The 23,223-nt window shown below is 36.2% G+C and overlaps 1 protein-coding gene across 1 annotated transcript in view; it reads right to left on the bottom strand.

The window, feature by feature from the left end:
* CFAP54 (cilia and flagella associated protein 54) overlaps positions 1 to 23,223 on the bottom strand; it is a 115,261-nt gene that overhangs the window by 6,352 nt on the left and 85,686 nt on the right. Inside the window, 13 exon segments of the mRNA XM_086610732.1 lie at positions 976 to 1,161; positions 4,290 to 4,498; positions 5,703 to 5,903; positions 8,050 to 8,191; positions 8,707 to 8,796; positions 9,564 to 9,669; positions 12,195 to 12,303; positions 13,357 to 13,512; positions 15,958 to 16,084; positions 17,353 to 17,538; positions 17,737 to 17,894; positions 18,835 to 18,973; positions 20,422 to 20,524. Coding sequence (XP_086466858.1) covers positions 976 to 1,161; positions 4,290 to 4,498; positions 5,703 to 5,903; positions 8,050 to 8,191; positions 8,707 to 8,796; positions 9,564 to 9,669; positions 12,195 to 12,303; positions 13,357 to 13,512; positions 15,958 to 16,084; positions 17,353 to 17,538; positions 17,737 to 17,894; positions 18,835 to 18,973; positions 20,422 to 20,524 — 1,912 coding nt within the window.

Here is a 23,223-nt window from a genome sequence, read left to right as displayed (position 1 = left end):
CAGGCTGAGGAATGAAAGAATTGAGAGCAGCCCTGTGGAGAAGGACTTGGGGCTACTGGTGGATGAAAAGCTGGACATGAGCCAGCAATGTGCACTTGCAGCCCAGAAAGCCAACTGTTTCCTGGTCTGCATAAAAAGAAGTGTGGCCAGCAGGTCGAGGGAGGTGATTCTGCTCCTTTACTCCACTCTGGTGAGACCCCACCTGGAATACTGCATCCAGCTCTGGAGTCCTCAGCACAAGAAAGACATGGAGCTGCTGGAGTGGGTCCAGAGGAGGGTCACAAAAATGATCAGAGGATGGAACACCTCTCCTATGAAGACAGGCTGAGAGAGTTGGCATTGTTCAGCCTGGAAAAGAGAAGGCTCCAGGAAGACCTTATTGCAGCCTTTCAATAATTAAAGGGGACTTACAAGAAAGATGGAGACAAACTTTTTAGCAGGATCTTTTGTGATGGGATAAGGGGTAATGGTTTTGAACTAAAAGAGGGTAGATTCAGACTAGATATAAGGAAGAAATTTTTTACAATGAGGGTGGTGAAACACTGGAACAGGTTGCCCAGAGAAGTGGTAGATGCCTCATCCCTGGAAACATTCAATGTGAGGCTGGACAGGGCTCTGAGAAACCTGATCTAGTTGAAGGCATCCCTCCTCATTGCAGAAGGTTTGAAATAGATCATCTTTGGAGGTCTCTTCCAACTCAAAATATTCTATATTCTAAGACCTGCAAAAGGCATGAATACAACATGGCCTGGAAGCTCTATATGGTCAACAAAGTCTTTCTTTGGCCTACCACCAAAAAACTGTGAGGGCATTCTGTTTGTCCTGCATAGCAGCTTTGTGGCAGAGTAAATATACAGCTCCCTGCTGTTCAGCTTGCCAGTCAGCAAAAAGCTGATCAGTCAGAACACAAATATTCATTGGAAGCAGGACTTAATTTGTTCCAGTACCTAAGGAACTGCTTTGGAGTAGTTATACCTTAGTCTCTGTATCGTTTGATGGCTTTGTCAGAGAAGGAATGTACCACTGAATGTTTATTTCTTTATTTGAAGCATTTGCTGCCCTACTCTCCATCTGACTGTCTGCTTCTGTGATAACAGAAACCGGAGAAGCTATTCTCACACGTGACCTCTTTGATGCAATTCCAGTAATTTCAAGAGACATCTGAAACACAAAAGAAAATTTTAAATTATATTTTTTCTAGAGTAACAAGCAAAATCTATTAAAATCTAGTGTCTACTAGAATCAAAATTACTTTTGCTCCTGCATAAATATATGCTTATTTAGGTAAATGGGTAATTTTAAAAGGTGTCCATTTTACCAAGTTAAGGCTTTTCAAAATTCTCATGATGAGACATTTCTAAAGTTAATGCAAAGTATCTCTGGGCTGACTTTGAGACACCTACAGTAACAATGATTGTTATATTTGACTTATCTTCCTTATGGCATTACGTTTTGGCTAAGAGATACTATTTTATACTATTGTATGCTAAGCATACAATATTTATTGCTGAAAAAGTAATTTATCTGCCATACACATTGATAATTAAAATAGTAATCTGAATGCTAGACTAATGCTTTATTTATGTTTACCTGTTTGTTTTCTTATTAGCTACGCAACTGACAAAGGGTGATACCTACTGAAAATTCAGTCACTTAATTTGTGAGGATTTCTTTTATGTCATATTTGCTAAAATATATATGGAACATTAGCAGGCTATTGATCAAATAGTTACTATTTGACCATCATTTACCAGGGAAGCAAAGGAGGAACACTGTCAATCAACATTCATTCATGAATAAAAGCCTTTTTTTTTAATTGTAAAATAGTTTATTTAAAGGCTGAACAGTGCCATCCCATTTCTACTTTTTAAAGTGACGTAGGTCTGCAAAGAACAGAGGAGGCAAACAGTGACATTTTAGGGGGATGCTGAAGCTATTTGAAAAGGTTGTCAGTGTCTCCATCACTGATTCAAACATGTGTATGCTAAAACTAGCTGCCTAGGCAGTCAGTTCTTTTTTAATTTTGAATATTCATTGCTGAAAAAAACTGGGGAATTTTACCTATTTTATTTTCAGAAAATACGGCTCATGACCGATACAGGGCAGTAAATCAAGGTGAGCAGAAGATGGATTTTTCACGGTGATACAATCTTACTTCAAAAAGCCAGTTCCTATCCCACATCAAAATATAGTAGAAGTGAAGATAAAGATGCAGTCATACATGCTGAAGTCATGCATTCGACTATATGGATATGACTTCAGTATGGCATGGGACAATTAACTGGAGATGATCCATGCCACGTAGACTCTAAACACTGAGGCAGTGATAGTAACAGTGGCCATAACCCATGGTACAAAATGAGATGTGTATCACCCACCTACTACAAAGATCTTCTGCACACGGGATCGTAGACTTTAGCTTTAGGAATGAATCACTCACTATCCTGCTAGCATGGAGAGTGAACAAAATTATGAGAAAACATTTGTATGGAGGTGGGAGCAACCTAATTTATGCCGAGCCCCTGAACCAAAGCTCTTAAAAGTCCATTTTACGCTATATGTTTCTTTCTAAAATGTATAGGATGTTTTCTTTTTCACTGAACTGCATCTTTTGTTATTTACATCATATTAAATATTTTTGAGGAAGGATATTACAACTGCTCTTGTCAAACAGGAGGGTTTCGGAATTACATCCGTAAATATTTATCTATTCAACTTTCTCAGAAGCCTGAAAACAGCAAACTGTCTTAGTTAAGTGTTTCCAGTCCTATGTACTATCATGGAGTGGAATAAGAAACAAGCATGCAAAATGTAACAGGGCACACAATTTTAATTATAGCCTTCTTAATGGAATTTGGATTCTTTGTTCAGCAGAGCTGAAAAAAATACTTCAAGAGTCAAAAATAGAATTACAGAGACATATGTAAGCGAAACAACATTGTACGTAAAAATCATTCTTTCAAAAATTGTATCTATTTGTACTGTTAAGAATCCCAGTATCAAATTACAGTAACATTTTAAAATAACTTACACAGCCTTCTGAATAGTTAAGGCTTCTAAAAATGTTGTGATAAAAATCAATGAAGCTTAGAATTAAAAAAAGTGAGAGCTTCATGCTTGTTAGCTGTCTACAATAGTGAAGCTAACACATGATTATGCAGCTTGCACCTGTCACGAACATGACAGTGAGCTCTGAAGCTTATTGTTCTTGGACAGTGTAATACTAATTATGTCAAAAGAAGAGCAGACAGAGTAAAATAATTTTGATATACGATGGCTGTTATAAATGTCACATACCATATATTTACAATTTATTCAGTGGCACAGTCAGCTCTTCGTTGGGAAGTGAGTAATGATACGCTGTCCAACATTGCAGAAAGTTCAGCTACTCTAGAAGAGCTACTTTCACAAAAGTGTTTAAATTCATTTTTATGAGATAACAAATTCTTACTCCTCAAGGCTCCCCTGTCTCTATCTAATACTGAACATAATAGGTGAAAAAAAAAAACCCACATAGAGAGTAACCCGTCATTTTAATTTTTTAGCATTAGGATAATCATTAATGTGAGAAGTGCGATGGAGAAACTTTGAAGACAATTATTTTTACATTGAATCTTCAAAAGCTTTTACCACTCAATATTCAATACATACGCCATGGTCAGCATAGGCTCCAGAATTCCAATTCAAGATTTCTCTGAGTAGCATAGTCTGAGCTGCCTACACTTGAAAGCTCAAATAGGCTGTTCACAAGCCAAAGATCCGAAAGACTGATTTTCTAGTCAGCTGATAATCAGTGAAAAGAAAGTGGCACATAAGGCCTTCAACAAATTTTGACAAAATATAAATTACGTATTTTTTGAAAATTGTGTATGTATTATAGACCAAATTAACAATATAGAGGCTTGTACATACAAATTACAAAGCAAACACCAGGACATTTTTGGTATGAAACATGGAGATCTACATGATTAAAAGCCTCAGTCCTACCAAATAACACAGCCAACTTAATTAACTAATAATGAAATCTTCTTAAGTATCATTCTGCTTAATCTTCTAGGGTCTAAGTATGCTAGGCATGGGATACAGATCATTTTTGCAGGAATGAATAACACGAGGATATTTGCATGTTAACTATGTCTTTCACTGCTTGCACAAGATTTTGATCCTCTGCATAATAAATTTCATTCTTCTATAGTGCTCTCAGAAATATCACCATTGGAACCAGCAAGAATCTGAGCGACATGCAAGTATAATATCTATTTTTGAAACACCAGTAAGAAAATAAGTACCTTTGAAGAATCAGCTGGCCTACCAAGTGGCAATTCTACATCATGTAGCTCTTCTGGGAAATTCTCAAGACAACACATTGAATACTCAAACAAATGTTTTTCAAGAAAGGAATGCATTTCTGCTATGCGTAGAACAATCCCTGTGTCAAAAACAGAACTAAGGTTTCCATCTCTTGCAGAAATTGATCCAGGTCCTGAGTTAGGGGCAGCTTTGAAAAGAGATTTTTATTACATTATCATTTGCCATTAAAAAGTAAAGCTTATAGCTACTAAATTTTTTAAATATAGTAAAATATGTAAATCAATGCAATATAAAATAAATGTATTTCCAACAATTATACTGATTGTCCTTAAATATTACTAGGTTATGCTATTTGTATTGTAATTTTTCACTGGAGATCTGATAATGCAACAAGCTCTGTCTAGATATTGTAAAGTAGCATAAAATGGGAGGTGCAGTCTTGAGCTTTAGGTACTTAAATTTAGATGTGTAAGAATCAGAAAGTTCCCTAGGTGTCTAAGCACTCACTAGAATAAATGCATATTTATTCCACACAGTCAAAAGAAGCTCTAAGAGCTCTTAAGATTCTAATTGAGACAGTTAGTAGCTGATCAGGTGAGTCACTCCCTAGACTCCATCATTGGTAACTTCAGCTGAGATATACGTGCACATTTTGACACTACTTGTAGATACTTTACTGTCCTTATAGTTCTGTGGTGAGGTAGAATACTTTCATTTGGTGAAAAAACCCAACTCCCTCTGAAATTATTATTTTCAGAGTTGCCAATTTTCTCTCTAGGCAGCACCTGTATCTACAATCTAGTTCTGTTCTCACCTACGAAGTCATCACTTGTATATCCAGCAGCTGGCCATCAGATGTAGATGCGTAGTACTAGGGCCCTGAAATTAATGGATTCTTACTCTGTTTGAAAGGTCCTATCTATTACCATCTTTTGTTTACAGTGAAATAAACCAAGTATGTACATAACATCTGGGGTTTTAATCAAAACACCTTCAGCCTTCCCATTTACACTCCTCTCAATTCTCACAAACAGGCCTCCAAACTGAATAGATTTATTTCTGATGTGACTTAAGCCTGACGTATCTAGAACTAAAAATAAATACAAATTATTATTATTTTTTAAATGCTTCAATTAAGTTTTGATGGATGCTTTTCCTGGTATCATGAAGATGTATGTATAGTTATGAAAAAAGGTAATAATATCTTCACGCACAACACTTGTAATTTGACATCAATCTTGATGCTAGCGAAGATTTTTTTGCATTTATACAATTTAAAGGAACTCAAACTGAGACTATCTCAGATGATTGCCCTTAAGCCTGACACTGTTGGCCCCCAAGAACAGTATCTCACCTATGGCAGTTTTCTAGAAGGAAGAAAAAATTCATACCAACTAGAAGGTTTGTGTTACAAAGTCTTTTCAAATAACTGTGATAGCGAATTAAGTGAACCCATGTTATTGTCTCTTTCTTCTGGCTGGCCTTGGTGGCAAGACTTTCTGTTCCTCCACTTTGGCTCTGCTTGTCTTGTATGATTTGTTTGTTTCTAGTAGAAGATGCTTTGGGGCTTTCAGAGACAACATTGTATCCACCTGCAAATCCAATAACAGTTCAACAATACACATTAAGTGAATGGTTGCAAATCAAAAGCTATTTCTGTATTGTGTTGGAATTGACTAATCTGTAATTAAAAACGTAACTTGTGAACCTGGTTATGTTTTTCATTAGAGGAAAATTCTTTCTATTCTGCTTTAATATTAGTTGAACTAGTAAAGAAAATATTTCTCAGACTGTGGCCAGGAATCTGACCGGTCCTCGTAAGAAGCTAAAAGGAGTAAAGAGCAAGGTGCTTGTTCTCTCTCTGACTTTAAATATAAAACCCTTATTTCTATACATTTTTCAATAGCATACTATTGAATACTATACTATATACTATACTATATATACCAGCATACTATTGAATACTATACTATATACTAACATACTAAATGGAAACAATACTACGAGTCATCTGTCATAACTACAGCAGTTGAACTTTCCAGTTATATTGACCTGAACTCCGAAGAGTTAGGTACTCTGAAATGTTTTTTTCTTGGCTTCAATCCAGTCCCTTTTAGATATTAAGCATTATCAATATGAAATATGTTCATGCCTATGGACTAAAAAAATTTTTTTGGTGCTGCTCAGAAGTCATACTTATGCAAAAAGAGGAAAAAATATCAGTACAGTTGTCACTATATCATTGCTTAAATTCAATTTTTTTTTCACTGTATTAGGACATGGCGCTCTCAAAATCTCACACAAGTCTTCTGCTCTGTTTCTCATTTGAAACTGAGCAAACATTATGTTACAATAATTCCTAATAGTAAACTTCCAGAAAATAATTATGTGTGCTTCTACAAAATCTGAAAGTCTCCATTATTCTTGATATTTCACTGTCAATTGTACAAATAGATTTTAGTTTAAATGGCCACATTGTTTATAAATGAAACATAAACAATGTGTTTCACTAATGGTTTTACAGAAAATATTTAGCATGCTGTGCTGATCATTTCTATTTCAATTTACCTTTATATATTTTGGCCTACTATTGCTTTTCTACAATTTCTCTTCTTATTTGTATTGCATAACAGAACTATCAGGAGAAACACCTGTTGCATTTGCTAAAAAGAAAAAATGATCTCAAAAAGAAAAATGCAAATGGAGAAAAACAGTGAGATTGATGGGAAGTCTTAGCATACAATGCTTGTTTTCATAAACCGATCAAAACACGTATGTTTAAATACTGTACAGTAAGCAGACATTGCTCAGCTTTTCCAGCAGCAATCAGGCAGCGCAATTCAATCTTTGTCAGTCACTTGAAATGATTGAAACTAAGCTGCTGAACCAAAATTTTATCACTAAATTAATGGTTCCCAGTTTAAAAATAAATTTGCCTTAGTGTTTATACAACATCTGGCAACCATTATCCCAGATTTCCTAGTTTCACTGACTTTTTTTTACATCAAAAACTTCCATTTCATCACCTCCATTAGCTGTAAAATAAATGCCAAGTTGGAAATAGACCAGGCAAAGGTAAAGTTCTACCGAGCTCTGATAATCCATTGGCCTGGAAAGACAGTGAAATTTTTTTTTATTATACTGACTTTGACTTTAATAATACAGAACTCAGGCAGATAACTTTGCAAGTGTTTGAGTTTGATGGTTTTGATGTTTGTTGTACTTTTTTTTTGCGGGGGTGGGAGCAAAAAGAGACAAGCTATTCAACTTCAAAATGTATTTGCAAAATCAAAAGAAAAACTGAAAATCTCCAAGAAAAAGTTAATACACCTAGGGAAAAAAATCTATTCTAAATCAGTGTTTGTAAAAAAAGCAGTGATGACTGATAGAGGGGCCAAGACCTACTCTAGAAATCCGGGAAAGTCCTGTGACAAAGGTCCATCTGTTTTTCTGAAAGTACGGCAATGTGCACGCTCCATCTTTCTGAGCCACAGTATGCAAACAATGCAACTTTTCTTAACCTATCAAACGCATGCACAGGCTCATATTTACAGACCCATTAGGTCTACTCGATATTTTGTACTGCTATGCAGGACGAGGATTTTGCTTTTACTTTCCAAATTTGAGTTATGGTTTTTCATAAATAAAAAATAGATATTAAATATATTACTAGATTACATGGCACATGTAGTTGATCAGTTATTTAATGTTCAAATATCACTAGGCATAAAGCAATACCAGATAAGAAATCTCTGTATGAAGCAAGAAGATCCATAGAAGCAAATTCTGGGATTTTCTGTTGCACTGCATCCTTCATGCTGTGTTCTTTAACGCTCTTCATTCCAATTAACAGCTGAGATGCAAGCACAGCTTCACTGACCTAAAAATAATATTTATTTTATTCAGAACCAGTTAACTACAATATTTATACAGGTTTTAAAATCTGAGAGTAGCAAGATAATGACAAAAAATTCATTACTCAGCAAACTATATTCTTGAAAGTCAGGAAAATATTCTCTTTCTTTCTGACATATAGTACATACTATACTTAAATAAATCATTACTGCTGACAGCTTAATTACTACATAAGAGTTTTCAAATCAGATATCTTCACCTGGATGTCACTGATATCTACCCACATGTCAAATACATGTGTACACATATCAGGCAGTGTGCTGTTTTATTTGCGCTGAATCAAAGTTGAGGTAAAGAGAGTCAGATCTGTCCAAGAGAGATTAAATGCATTAATCAGACAGTGTCCATTTTAATTTCCTCAAATAAGGTCTATGCCAGAAATTTCAGGAAACCTTAATTCTTGTCTTGTTTCCTTGTGTAAGTAGCATAAAATGAAATATAAAAACAAAAAAATTACCCTCTTCAGAATATTGTACCAACCTGTGTAGCTGCTCTTACTGCAATCCAGGCTTGTACTTTGTAACCTTCGGATTTCAGAGCCTCCTCAGAAGAGAGTTCTCCAGAAGAGGTCTAGAATTATACACCAGTTCATAATTAGGATTCTAAATGGATTATGGTAAAATATATTTTAAAGATAGAAAAAAGTCCTCCTACTTACAGAACTATTGTTTTATTTGCAAGTAGCAAAATCAGCATTGATTATATATCCATGGATTAATTGCTAAAATAAAAAAAATTATCAAGAGAATACTAATTGGCTGCGCCTGTAAAATTTTTCTCAGAGCAGCTCATACTATGGTCACTAGTGTACACAGTTTTGCTATAATTTTCCATTTTCTTGAATCTTAATTACCTCTTTACTCTTATGTTAAACATTGTGCTTTGAATCTATGGCTTGTAGCCACTTTAACGTGGTGAAAACCTTTTATATTTCTCATGCTGTCACTCATATTTGTACTGAAAAATTGAAATTTGGTAAAGTATAAATAGTACTACTTGAAAACCAGGTTTGAATGTTATGTTTTCTTTGCAAAGTACAAATTAATTAGTACCTAATCAGAAATGAAAACACCGTTGGTTCTGTTTCTTCCTATTTTTCACAGAAAAATATTTTAAATGTTATCATTCAATGCAATAAACATGAGAAATAACATCGAACGAGATAAAATTCTAATGCTGAACTATATGATTTCTTCGCGTGATTTTTCTAGTAGGATTTTCAGTATCAGTATGATTTATAAGTCAGTGTAAGTACAGTCTGACAAGGTGCACAATGTTCTAACATAACTATATTTTCTGCTTTGAAGAGGCCACTACCCAAAAGACAGAAAACATACATTTGATTTGGAAGGCACCATCTTAGCTGTCTGTGACATATCCTCATTATTTGCAGCAAAATGTAAATATAATAGGGCTATTTCAAGGTATGATCTTCTTATTAACCTGTAAGAAACAGCACACGGATCAAACAATGTTACTATCATAGTAAGCATTACAGTGATACAATCTGACTCCTGCATAAGACTAGCCAGAGACCCTCACCAAATAAATCATTCATCTAGTCCTCATCATCTACTTAAAGTGCATCTTCTTTCAGAAAGCCATGTGATCCTGTTTTAAAGTCTCAGTGAGTCTAAAACATCCCCATGGTATGCTTAACAAATAACAGAATGATTTAAGAGCATGTGAAATACAATTTGCATTATGTGCAATAAATATTCCATAATTAATAATTAAATTGCAAACATTTAGTAAAAAACCTGTAATTCTGCAAGGGAAGTGGGCTTTCTGTACAGAATGCGTATGGGTTCCTTTTTCTTCCTCAACTTAAAGCACATAACCATTGTCTTCATTTCCCTGAAATAGTGTGGCTGAATTTGGATATGGATATTCAGTCAAACTCTTCCAAGAATCAGCAAAATACCCACTGTGACCAAAACAGTCTTTCATTTAATCATTGAGCTCAGCTGAGGAACTTTCTCAGTTCTGAGTTCTGTGCCAGAATACTCCACATCTTTAGTCAGACTTTAGTCAGACTATTCCTGTTCTCCTATATTTCCTTCACCTTCCAGTTATTTTTACAATAGTATTATAAACCAGGCAAAAATCATAGAATCATAAAATCATAGAATGGTTTGGGTTGGAAGTCCAACCCTCCTGCAATGAACAGGGACATCTTCCACTAGATAAGGTTGCTCAGAGCCCTGTCCAGCCTCACCTTGAATGTTCCCAGGGATGGGGCATCTACCACCTCTCTGGGCAACCTGTTCCAGTATTTCACCACCCTCATTGTAAAAAATTTCTTCCTTATATCTAGTCTGAATCTACCCTCTTTTAGTTTAAAACCATTACCCCTTATCCTATCACTACAAGCCCTACTAAAAAATGTCTCCATCTTTCTTGTAAGTCCCCTTTAAGTACTGGAAGACTGCTACAAGGTCTTCCTGGAGCCTTCTCTTTTCCAGGCTGAACAGCCCCAACTCTGTCAGTCTTTCCTTATTGGAGAGGTGCTCCAGCCCTCTGATCATTTTTTGTGTCTCTGCTCTGGACCCGATTCAACAGGCTCATGTCTTTCTTGTACTGAGGACTCCAGAGCTGGATGCAGTACTCCAGGTGGGGTCTCGCCAGAGTGGAGTAGAGAAGCAGAATTACTTCCCTCCACCTGCTGAAAATCACTGTATCTGGACAACTTCTCCAACATTTCTATTCTGTATAGGTTCATAACAGTCTTTTTATGCAGGTTGTTCCTGGCTCTGTAGATCTTTCCAGATCTCCCCTATGAATTAGCTCTCCTAAGCATAGTAACAAACTCCTGCTCATGTAGTTACTATTCTAAACAGAGTCATATTGCAGAGAGCTGGCTGTTTACATAGTACAGTAAATTCCAGTTTTGCTATGACTTGTGTAAAGCAAAATACAAAACTGAGAGTGCTGTACGGTTCAATATAGAGCAAACTAAGTGGGAAAGCGGGAAGTTCTATGCTTAGTTTGTGACAAATTAGTTAAATTTCTAGTCTTGCTAACAAAAAAGGATTTGAGACATCAAGAAGCAACTTTAATTAAACAATCCCATAGATATCAGAAGGCTTGTATGAAGGTGTTCAGGATGTTTAGTTTTCTAAAATAAGAAAGCCAAGGTCCATCGATGTTGCTGTACATTCTTTTAGAAAGACAGTAGCAAATTAAATAAGTGTAGCAAATTAAACTTGCAAAACATCACCACAGTCCATTTCTGTGCTATCGTCCATCACGCTGACTGCTTGTAGAGGTTTATTACTATGCTACTGCTTCTGTGTTCAAAGTTCTGGTTCATTAACTTAAGTAACAGAATACCCAAACAAGCAAGGTAAATTGCTGCCTTTACACTGTCTGTAACTAGACATGACACATTATTCATTAAGACTGGTCAAGAAGCTAAAAAAAACCCTCTAAAGTCCAATGTATCAGAGCTGCTTGACAGACTTTATTGGTTGGTTTGGCTCAGCTCTTCAGGCATCTTCTATGCTGATAACTAATGCCAAAGTCACTGTCCTAATGTCTGTTACAAACACATTTTCTATGCCCCTTCTGCCTCTGTTCTGACTGTTTCTGGCTGCTAACCTTTTCAAGCTGGATTTCTGTTATCTGGAAGGGGGTAGACCACAGCTTATCTTTAGAAATATGAATAAACCCCTTGTTTAATTGATAGCTCTGTTCCTGGTGTTGACAGAGAGGGTACAAATTTTGAAATAGAACAGCAAGCTGTACCTTTGAATACTCTAAAATATGCTTTTAAATGTTCTCAGCACTTGTTTTAAATAAGAGAATAAATATACAGTAGCTCTTCTATACTGCAACAGAAGAAAACTCTCCAAAGCATAAAAGATTCTCCATAATAGAAGTCTCACACCACATCTCAGAAAACTGTCAAAAAACTATATTCCTGTGTGATTAAAATTCTTTTGAAAGTTATATAACTAGTTTCTTACTCGAATTTTTGATCATGTTGCTGGCTGAGTTTTATAGCTTCCAACAGGGTTTCAACAGCTCGAGATGACTTGTTATTGCCTGCTTCAGTTATCTGGCGTTCTACCTTACCTAAGAAAGAAATATAGAAAGCAGATCTGCAAGATTTTATTTCTTTTTCTGTAAGACTGAACGTGTTTTTCCCTCCAGAAAAGCTGAACAACATAGTGCATTATCTATTCTCTTCTTGGTAAGCAAAATATATTCCAGTTTGTTTAAAATGTAATGCACAATGCTTGTATAGCAAATTACTTCATAGAGTAGCTAAAATAATCAAACTTTGGAATCATAATGACTCCTAAAGCGAAGTGATCCTAACCAGAAGACCATTGTACATGGAGGAGTTAATGTACAGGCACAGGCGTGTTCTGTGGGGCACTATGCTGCACACACAGTACAGCCTCCAGGCCTGTGTCGTGCTGTGCACATCCCTTAGCCACAGGACAAATGTAGCCAGCTAGCTGTAACGGAGTGCCTGTGGGCAGCATCTTCTCAGTACCAGAGCTTACACCACCTGTCCTTGCTGTAAAAGCGCAGCAAGAAGTTCTTATGTGAATATGCTTTTTCTTTGACAGTAGATATGATGAATAGAATTGTTTTCTTTAAGAAAGTCTTCTAACAGCTCAAAAGACCAAAATGAGGCAACCTTTCCACAGATAGGATCTGCGTGTTACGTTACACCCTGACTGGAAGCCCATTCAAGACTGCACAAATTGGGGTTCTCAGCATCTGAAGAGACATAAGATTATTTACACTATGTAATTCATTAGCGTTGTTAAATCATTTAGAAATACTTTCTGAGCCTCTCATCTTCTTTAGTTCAGATAGATGCAGAGATGCTAATTAGCTTTCTACAGTGTCATAATCCCATTGGCTACACCCTTTCATCCCTGATAACACAGAGGTAGGAGAAGTTCTATTGCAGTTTTGAAAGTATTTGTTGCATAATGCATCCTGAACAATGCTGGTGTGATACTAAACACAAGCGAGAGATGTGCAGCTAGACAGACAGAAATATCCAAATCTGTTCTATTTTTACAACCAAATGTCTCAATTTTAAGAGAGGCCACATGCATAACATTGCCTAGGAAGGCAATCATGATGTACAAACAGGGTTCTATTTACCTATCTGAAAAAGAAGCTCAGCTTCCATGTCTAATTTTCTTGTTGCAGATGCTCTGCAAAGCTTCAATGCCGATTCCAAATGCTTGAGAGCACGTAGCCATTGCAGTGGATCTCCTCTTGCAGGTGTACAAGCTACTTTTTCAGCTAATGTGTGCCCTAAGGAAAAAAAAAAGACCAAACAGACAGTTCTTAGTAAATTATTTAATAGAAAGCCAATTGAGGCAAAAAGTAGCAACTTCCTTTAGAACAAATGCACACATATTGACTGTTACAATCAAATTCTCAAAAATCCAAGTGAGTAATGCATATAAGTATAGAACTATAATGTTGTTTCACTACTTTATGATGCCATTAAGGTTTACCTAGGCCATCCAAAAGAGGGTCAGGCTACACAAATCAACCCTTTCACAAACTATCTGGAAAGACTAGTAGTAGGCCACTTCATAACTTTATTTCACCTGGCAGTTGTAGGAAAGCCTAAACCTCTCTGAGCATTTCCAAATTCCCAAATTCCTTTTGTACTAATCAGTTCAAAAGGCTTCGTTAATGTATTGCATACTTCTTATATTGTACTCCTCAATTTGCTCGATGTCCAAGTGGAGACCGGTCATGAGTGGTGTCCCTCAGGGGTCCGTGTTGGGCCCGGCCCTCTTCAACATCTTTGTCGGTGACATGGACAGTGGCATGGAGTGCACCCTCAGCAAGTTCGCTGATGACACCAAGCTGTGTGGTGCTGTCGACACGCTGGAAGGGAGGGATGCCATCCAGAGGGACCTCGACAGGCTGGAGAGGTGGGCCCGTGTCGTCAACCTCATGAAGTTCAACCAGGCCAAATGCAAGGTCCTACGTCTGGGTCGTGGCAATCCCAGGCACAAATACAGACTGGGTGGTGAATGGATCGAGAGCAGCCCTGAGGAGAAGGACTTGGGAGTACTGGTGGACGAGAAGCTCAATACGAGCCGGCAATGTGCTCTTGCAGCCCAGAAGGCCAACCGCGTCCTGGGCTGCATCAAGAGGAGCGTGGCCAGCAGGTCGAGAGAGGTGATTCTTCCCCTCTACTCTGCCCTCGTGAGACCTCACCTGGAGTACTGCGTCCAGTTCTGGAGCCCCCAACATAAGAAGGACATGGACCAGTTGGAGAGGGTCCAGAGGAGGGCCACGAAGATGATAAGAGGGCTGGAGCACCTTTCCTATGAGGACAGGCTGAAAGAGTTGGGGCTGTTCAGCCTGGAGAAGAGGAGGCTCTGGGGTGACCTTATAGCGGTCTTCCAGTACCTCAAGGGGGCCTACAGGAAAGATGGGGAGAGGCTGTTCAGGAGGGCCTGTTGTGATAGGACAAGGGGTAATGGTTTTAAAATACAGGGAGGTAGATTCAGGTTGGATATTAGGAAAAAATTTTTTACCATGAGAGTTGTAGAACACTGGAACAGGTTGCCCAGAGAGGTGGTGGATGCTCCATCCCTGGAGACGTTCAAGGCCAGGTTGGATGAGGCCCTGAGCAACCTGATCTAGTTGGAGATGTCCCTGTTCCTTGCAGGGGGGTTGGACTAGATGACCTTTGAGGGTCCCTTCCAGCCCTAACCATTCTATGATTCTATGATTCTATGATTTTCATCTGTATTCACAGGCTCTTCCTAAAAACATTGATTCAGAAACAGTAACTGGCCAAACATGTCCATTACTATGAATCTGGCTATGCCTGCACCGACAAGCAGTAAAGCACAATAAGAGTGGATCTCTAGAGGAAACCAGCTGGTGCCAAAGATCTGACAGCCACAGCAGATGCATTTCAGAGCGTTTACTCTGGACTACCTCCATTCTAGTCCTAAGGGCTGAATACCAAGTGGTAGTTGGGGTGCACTGATGTTCTCCTGGAGCATATCTTCCAGAAAAAGAATCCAGAACACTCTGAGGCTGCTCTACAATGTGAACCAAAGTGCAGTAAGTGATTTCTAGATTTTCTAGTCCATTATAAGTCAGATGCACACCAAATTAAGTTTAGCAGAAAGAACACACAGACATATCCCTTTTCCTATATTTACTATACAGCAACAAATCTCAGACAGATCTTAAAGGTTATCTTCTTTTACTATTTAGCTATTTCCAAGTTTCTATATAAAAAGTTACCAGGAAAAGATGTTAAATTAAAGAGTGACAACAATAACAGACAATATTTATTTTATTGGGATAGATAATTATCACTATTATCCTGTATGATTTAATATCATTACTTAGTTCCCCTATAACTGCTTCCAGAGACATGGAACATATACAGGAAGTTTCCATAGAATGAATGTTTTGTACAGAGGTTGGAAAAGTATTGTTAACTTCCACTTGAAAAGACATGAGGTCCCCATTAGTTTCATCAAGCTGTATCATTAATATTTAAGCCTTTGTTGATTATAGTTCCCGTAAGAACTGTACCTTGCTTATATACATTGCATGGAGCCAAACAAGCGTCTACTGCTGGTTTTCAAAATATTTTATTCATATGATGAAAACAATTGATTTACTACATTCACTTCTGATGCACCAGTTTATCTGCTGTTGCACAAAATGTGAATGAAAATGAAAAACAATAATGACTTGCACTTTTCTTACCAATTCTCATTTTGACTTGGGCTAGCAAGTTGATATGTGGCAAGTAGATATTTTTTGTAGGTAGGACCAGGCAACTCAATGTACTGTCTTCTATTTGCCGTTCAATGGGTTCTCCACAAACAAAAATCTATGAAAAGAGTATGCTTTGTAAAATCAAGTTGCAGACAGCAAATTCAATAGAAGTTTGAAAAAGTAAATTAAGTATTGCAAAACCCTGGAACTTAAATGCGTCTCATAAAAAAAAACCACTAGGAAAAGGGCTTGATAATCCTGAACTCCTTTATTTTTGTTTGTACTTGTCTTCTTTGCAGAGTTTAGTAGAAAATGAACAATTTCAGTGAACTCTTGATCGAATTTATTAATGTTAGGCTTTGGTTTCTAAAAGCAAACTCCCTCAAATCAGTCTTTAAGAAATAGATCTCTCAAGTAACCTGAGCCCTAGAAAGAAACTGTCATTTCTGCACAGAAATCTGATATCCACAAAGGCCAGAAAAGAAAATAACATGTATGGACCAGTCAAACTTTTCATTAATGGAAATAAGGCAATGGGGCAAACTATAAGGTGTTAAGTCTCTTGAAGGCTGGCAAGTCTCATAGAGGAAGTCTAAGTCTGAAGTGATTCATAGGATTCGTTATTACTTGGGGGAACAAATATTTCAATGGATTAAACTTCTGTATTAGGAAATATGAGGGAAAAATTTGATCCAAAAGCTTTTCTTTGTAAACTATATCAAGAATGCGTAGAGACTGCAGAAGTGCATATCTATTTCTGGATCATCAAATAGGTAAATGGTTTATTGCTATACATTCCTCTCATAGATTTCATGTCTTTAGATTTATTTTTTTATTGTATATTCAAATTTTTACATGGAAATCGTTTCGTCGCACTGACTGTAACAATCTGTCAATCTAAAACTTCATAAGCAATATGCTACTTTATATAGATTTTCTGACTCAAATTATTGTAAGATACAAAGCTAAATTCTTAAACTTGGATGCTCAAGAGTTAGGAATTTTATGAGATGTACATCCTCCCTGAGGTGCTGAATACAAACATGTCCGTCATTTCAAATTGGAAAAAGTGAGCGTGCCACATCACTTTAAAAATCAAACTACCTATTTCAGTTCCATATGGATGTACATTTTGCAAGTATTCAATATTTTTAAATTGTATGAAAATACCATACCACATACATAAGTACGCATGATGAGAATGCATAAATATATTTGGTAAGATTAATTACTTCTTTACACTATATAACCTAGGGAAAATGGAAGTGATCGGTTAATAGGAATAGCCCTTTTAAATAAATTGTTAAAATAGCTTCCAGAATAGATAATTAAGATTGTTGGAAGGATCTGCAAATGCTGTGTAAATCACCAGCATATACTCACTGCTTTAATGGTAAGCTCATGTGCCGAAATTAGTAAATTTAGTGGTTCCACTGCAGAAGAACAATGTGCTGTATCCTCCACTGTTTCCAGTATTAGTATGTCTGCCAGCAGAAGCATACTTTTCACAAGAGTCAAAGAAGCTGGAGGGGAAATAAATGTATCCTCTTGGAGTAAACTGATGATATTCTGTTTGGACAGAGACAACATAAACCAAAGTAGTTACTGCTTTTGCTGTCTATTTATGAGGACAAATCACATAAAGTGGAAAAAAAAAATCTCTTTTAGAAGCACTATTTCAAGCTTATTTAATGCTGACATCAGCTGTTCTGACTACTTGAAAAACGCATCAAAGAAAAGCGAACAGTTTCTCCTTTGTGTTCAAACCTGCAAAAGAAGTTTAATGCCTGCCACGGGACGTTTTTCTTGCAGGTCAAGAATAGCAGCTTGCACCATCATTTCAGCCTGAGTCAAAATATCACCAAAGGCTTCTGCCTCCAGTATTACTTCTTTTATCACACTTCTGCGTTCAGCCACATCATTTTCTAAAAGAAGATAATTCATGAATAGTAAAAATACAATAGAAAGACTTTATGGTATCTTCTACCATTCTTAAGAAGTCATTTCCACACTAAAAAGTTACAGAAAATCTGACGTTATAGATTCCACATTTACCACTTCATTGATTCTGTACCAAATTTACTTTAAAAAGAAAGAAAAACCACTTAGTTGTTAAACTGCACTTGGTTTAAGTTAATCCAAATACATTATTTCTATGAAAGCCACCAGCATAAATAATTAGATTTTGTAGATCAGATGTCATTCTTACCCATAAGACATATTCTACATATTCAAAAATCTGATCTTAGTTATATATCAAAATAGTAACAGCCTTCACAGGAATTATCCAGAAAAGATTAAATAAGAGTTTGGCTACAGACCTACACTGTGATTTTGATACTTAAGTGAGCATGAGTTTACATTAAGTTCGCAGAACTAAGGAATGAAAAATATCTTATTCACAATCAAACTGCAATAAATGTATTTTGTAGTATCTCACTTAAATTTTTTTAAAGAAAAAAAAAAGAATCTGGAACATTTTTTAGGAGATATATAAAAAGTGAAAAAAACCTTCTGAAACTTTTAAAACTAGATGTAGCAACAGTGTTTTTTTAAAACAAGCATACTACTTTAACTTAATTACACTAGAATATTTGAAACTTTTTCACACACAAGTGATTTATCAAAAGATGATCATTAAATGAACATTGATACAATGCTTTGTGTTTACACGGTCCTGGGAGAGACTGTTCTTAGAAATATATTTTCCTTATTGCATCAGATGAATTTAACACAAATAATTGCTGAGTGATAATACAGCCCCAGATTTTATGTTAATATTTTTTATTTATGAATAAGAATTGTGTCTAAATAGGCTCACTTGCCCATTATACTCCAGAAGTCTAAATCAAAAGAGGGCAATACCTTCCACATTACGAACACCATGTATCTGCGTTACTAGCGCAGTCACTAACATTGTACGACATCTTAGCCACAGATGTACATTAATATGATCTTGTGCTGTTATACTGTGAGGCAGTCGAACATCTTCAATATAAGAGACCTAATAATTTCCAAAAGCAAGAGAAATGTTACTTTCTGAGTCAACCATTTTACTACAAACAAAGCAACAGGCTATGATCAGTCTAAAATAAATCAAATTAATACAAATATATTACAAATAATAACATAATTATAACCAGAAATTTATTTGAAGGGTAGATAGATTTTTTTTAATAACAGGAGTCCATTTATTATTTAACTTTTAATATATAGAAAAGAATTGTAACAAATGAAAATTAAGCCAGCCTTTATGAGAGAGAACATAAATACACCCATATACTAAATGTGTCATGGAGAATAATTCTAAAAGTTGGGACTTTATTTCTCTTAAACAGGAACATTATAGAAAACTTTAAGGCACATGAAAGTCTACTTAAGGCACATAAAGTCTCTACAGAGCGGGATCAATATCAAGTTCTGGTATCTCACTAGTGATTAGAAATTAATTTTTAATTTTTCACTTCTAGTTTTTAGCATTTCTGGTGATTAGAAACAAATATTAATGTAATATAGTACCAAAAATGTTTGGGGGAATTCTCAGCTCAACTGCCTGTGCCATCTTCACATATTATAAACAGCCTAAATTCTAAAATTCTACAGTCCATACTCTAAAGATTTGTTTCAGCAAGGAACAAATGGACATGGCACCACCTGTTTTACTTATATGAATAATCACCACAAATGACTTGCGCTGATGCAAATGAGGAAAAAAAAATAGCCATAACTCAGTTACTAGTTATAGAGCAGTCCTAAGAAAATTTGGAGCAAGTGCAGAAAGGCAGAAGACTCTGCTATGCAACACAGAGAGACAATAATTACACCGCATGCAAGAAAGTCGTCTCGTTATGCTTTTAACAAAATCCGGCCTCGCTGCCCCATTGCTCTGCCTGGGAGTCAGTCTGGCTCCCTGTGCACTCGAGAGGGACGGCGTGGTGTATTACCAACGGGGTTTGCACCTCGGCTTTCCAAAGTACAGGCTAGTATCCCTGTGTGTTGGACAACAGCAGCCAGCTGAAATCTTGTTGAATTTGGAACACAGCTATGATGTGTTTGGCTCTTTGAAATAGGATAACCTGAAGTAGGTTTTCAATCAAAAAACCTAAAATACTTTAACTGAATGATAGAAGATTTTCACCTGATAGCTGTTTTTCCACTTTGTTTGGGATTTTTTAAACAAAAGGAGATTTTCAATGCTGGCATTTGAGAGTATACAAGTGAAAATTCTAATTCTTAACCATATATAAATTAAAATTATGATTATAGACATATTGAATATACTATAGGCAAGCAGATAACTGAAGCATGTAATACATCATTTTCTCCCCAGGCTGATGGTAACCATGTAATACAGATGACTGCTAAGTTCTAGTATTCTGAAAATCACTCGACACTTAATACAAGACTTCATACACTAAGAAACAATAGCTTAAAACAAATATCCACACATACCGAACACCCCCTTTCATCCTTTTCTTCTTGAAAACGTGTCACTTCCATCCTAAAAATTTTTGCATCTTGGAGAATTCGAATTGCAGAGAAAGCCAAAGCAACACTGTGACACAGAACAATATTATTAAAAAATACTAATTATATTTGCCATTTTATGCTTTTATTGTAACAGATACTTCATTTCTGGCTACATCACAGATGTCTATCAGCAGTTATCTATTTTTGCTTCAGTAGAACAAAAAAATTGCACTCGGAATATATTCTGAATTTGTAGGCACTGCAGTGTGAAAATGAGAAAACAGCAGTAAATGAAAAAATTTTGCCAATAACAGATGTAACCCGATAATAATGGATAAGCCAAGATACATCATTTTCTGTTGGAGCAATCAAAACAGAACTCCACTATAATTTTCAGTTACACATATCTGCTTCAGGGATGGCTTTTAGAAATTAGAAGATGTAAAAATACTGAAAATGACAAAATAAATTAGGAGTTCTGTTTCTCATCCACAACTAGAGAGATAAGAAAACACTTTCCTCCTTAAAGCCTTTCCAGACCATATGTTAATCCTTCTGTTAAATCCATACCAGCAAATACTCACAGGATCTTACTAAACACCATCAACCAGAAATTGATCCAGGTGCCACCCTGGCAAAACCTCATAAGCAACCACATGACATTGAGTCTGCTGCCTCCCCCACCCCAATCATAAATCCTTTTCTGGAGTTCACTCTAAACAGCATCTAGAAAGATACAGACACTATTAGGACTGTTGCAGCACTCAGCCTCATGTTTCAAAAAACTATGAGCTAGGATCCCAAAATATTGTTAGGTTTCTTCAAATATTAACTACTAGCTTTTTTTTTTCCTTTTTATGCTATCTTTCTAAAGTTTTCAGATACACTGTTCAATTTTCATGCCACCTATGGAAATGTATATCTGTAAGAGCAGACTTTGTGAATATTATTATTTTCATGATATGAAGACACCTGCAAAACCAACATAGCGAGAAGTCCTTTTTCACAACAGGACCTGTTGCCCAAAGAACATTCTACTCAAAATATTCTGAGAACTGCCAAAACCAATGTCTCATGGTATTAGTTTTCCATCTCTAAATGTACATTTTCCCCTACATCTGTAAATCTCTACTTTCCTACCTCTTCTCTAAAAAATTTTTGGGCTTTATTTTTTTAACAATTCTACTTATTCTCTACCCACTGAAACATATTATCCTGATGATGCAAAAGTACCTGAGGTTATCCGTAGCCTATCTCTTAAAGATTCTTCAGCAGATAAATTGCTAAAAAATGTATAACCAAAATTCTCACCTATGCTGTCTTTTTAGATAGAGATACTCTCTTTACATAGAGATTGGCTGCTATGAAGCAGGAGAAAAAATAATTTATGAGTACCTTAGGTTCTTTTTACACTGCCAGAACACCGTAAAGAGCTTTTAATGCAAGAGAGATACAGGGCCTGTGTGAATTTACTGCTTTTGAAAGTTCTAGATTAATTGTTGTAAAGGCCAAGTTCTTGATTCATGCACAAAGAAGTCAGAACAAGAGCTGCACTACTCTGAAATTACTCACATTATTCTGCCAACATGTATCTATCTAACCACAGGATGGATAACTTCGAGAGATAAGAGGGTAGTTAAAGTCTTCTTGTCACTCGTGATTCTATCCTGCTTGCCATTTTTGTAATGCTGAACTGGATGGATTACACCAATTCAGCACAAATAGACCCCAAAGTAACAATGAGAACCGAAACTGTTAATATCTTGCCTTTCAGCTCTCAGAATTCAATCCTTATGAATCTCTTTCATCATCCCTTTACCTCAGTTTTATTCAACAAAATGAAACCAGAATAAATCAATGTTGAATTTCATGATAACCTTTTCTCTAACAATGGAAAAGATGAAACAGAATTTGCTTCTAGAAGCAAGAGAGACACTAAGGATAATGTAATGAAATATCCTAACTGCTTTTCTTTCTTTTTATCAAGAAGAGTTTTCCCCTGAAACCAGGCATCAAACTTAAAATTACAGCTAAACCCGACATTTTTCAAAATATTGTTTGTGATGCCATGGCTAACGTTTCTCAAGTAAGCTGGAGAAGGTGCAGCACCCAAGGGTATATACAGGCTTTTAAGGAATATTAACCCAACTTCCTGAGCACCATTGCCTCCAGTTAACTGCTGTGTCAACATTTAGCGATTCTGAAAATTACACCATTTTTACCTACGTGCTTCCATATAAATTTCATGAGTAAAATGTAGACCACAACGCCAAAGGTTCATATACGTATTGTTTTAAGCAGTAATGTATTCACATAAGTAGACAAGCACATATTTGGGTAATTAGAAACCTCACATACCTAGGGGGGACACCATATAAGTATTCTCCTTGAGATCAACGGAATTAGTCCTATACATAAACTTATTCTGAGGCATAAATTTTTTGCAAGACAGAGGCTGTAATGTAGAATCTTCCCTTGATGAAATTTTTGTGACCCTCTTCTGCTGTCAACAAGAGTGATGTGTCTATATATTTCCCTTGACAAAATACACATCCTTTTATCAGCTGAATCAAAAAGTGACAAGATGATCAAAATAGGAAAGTACAGCTGACTATAACAATTTCACCACTAAGTCATTTCGCCAAAGGAAAAAAATGATGAATTTCTGTAATATCATGCAAAGTTTGATTTCTAGGCTGGTAGGCAGGAAACATTCAGCTGTCTGAAGGAATGTTTCATTTGTACCTGAGGCAGATATATCTGCAGTTTCCATGGATGGCAGTG

Source organism: Tauraco erythrolophus, chromosome 4 (genome assembly GCF_009769465.1).
Source record: "Tauraco erythrolophus isolate bTauEry1 chromosome 4, bTauEry1.pri, whole genome shotgun sequence".
Taxonomy (NCBI): domain Eukaryota; kingdom Metazoa; phylum Chordata; class Aves; order Musophagiformes; family Musophagidae; genus Tauraco; species Tauraco erythrolophus.
This window is presented reverse-complemented; position numbering and strand designations above follow the sequence as displayed.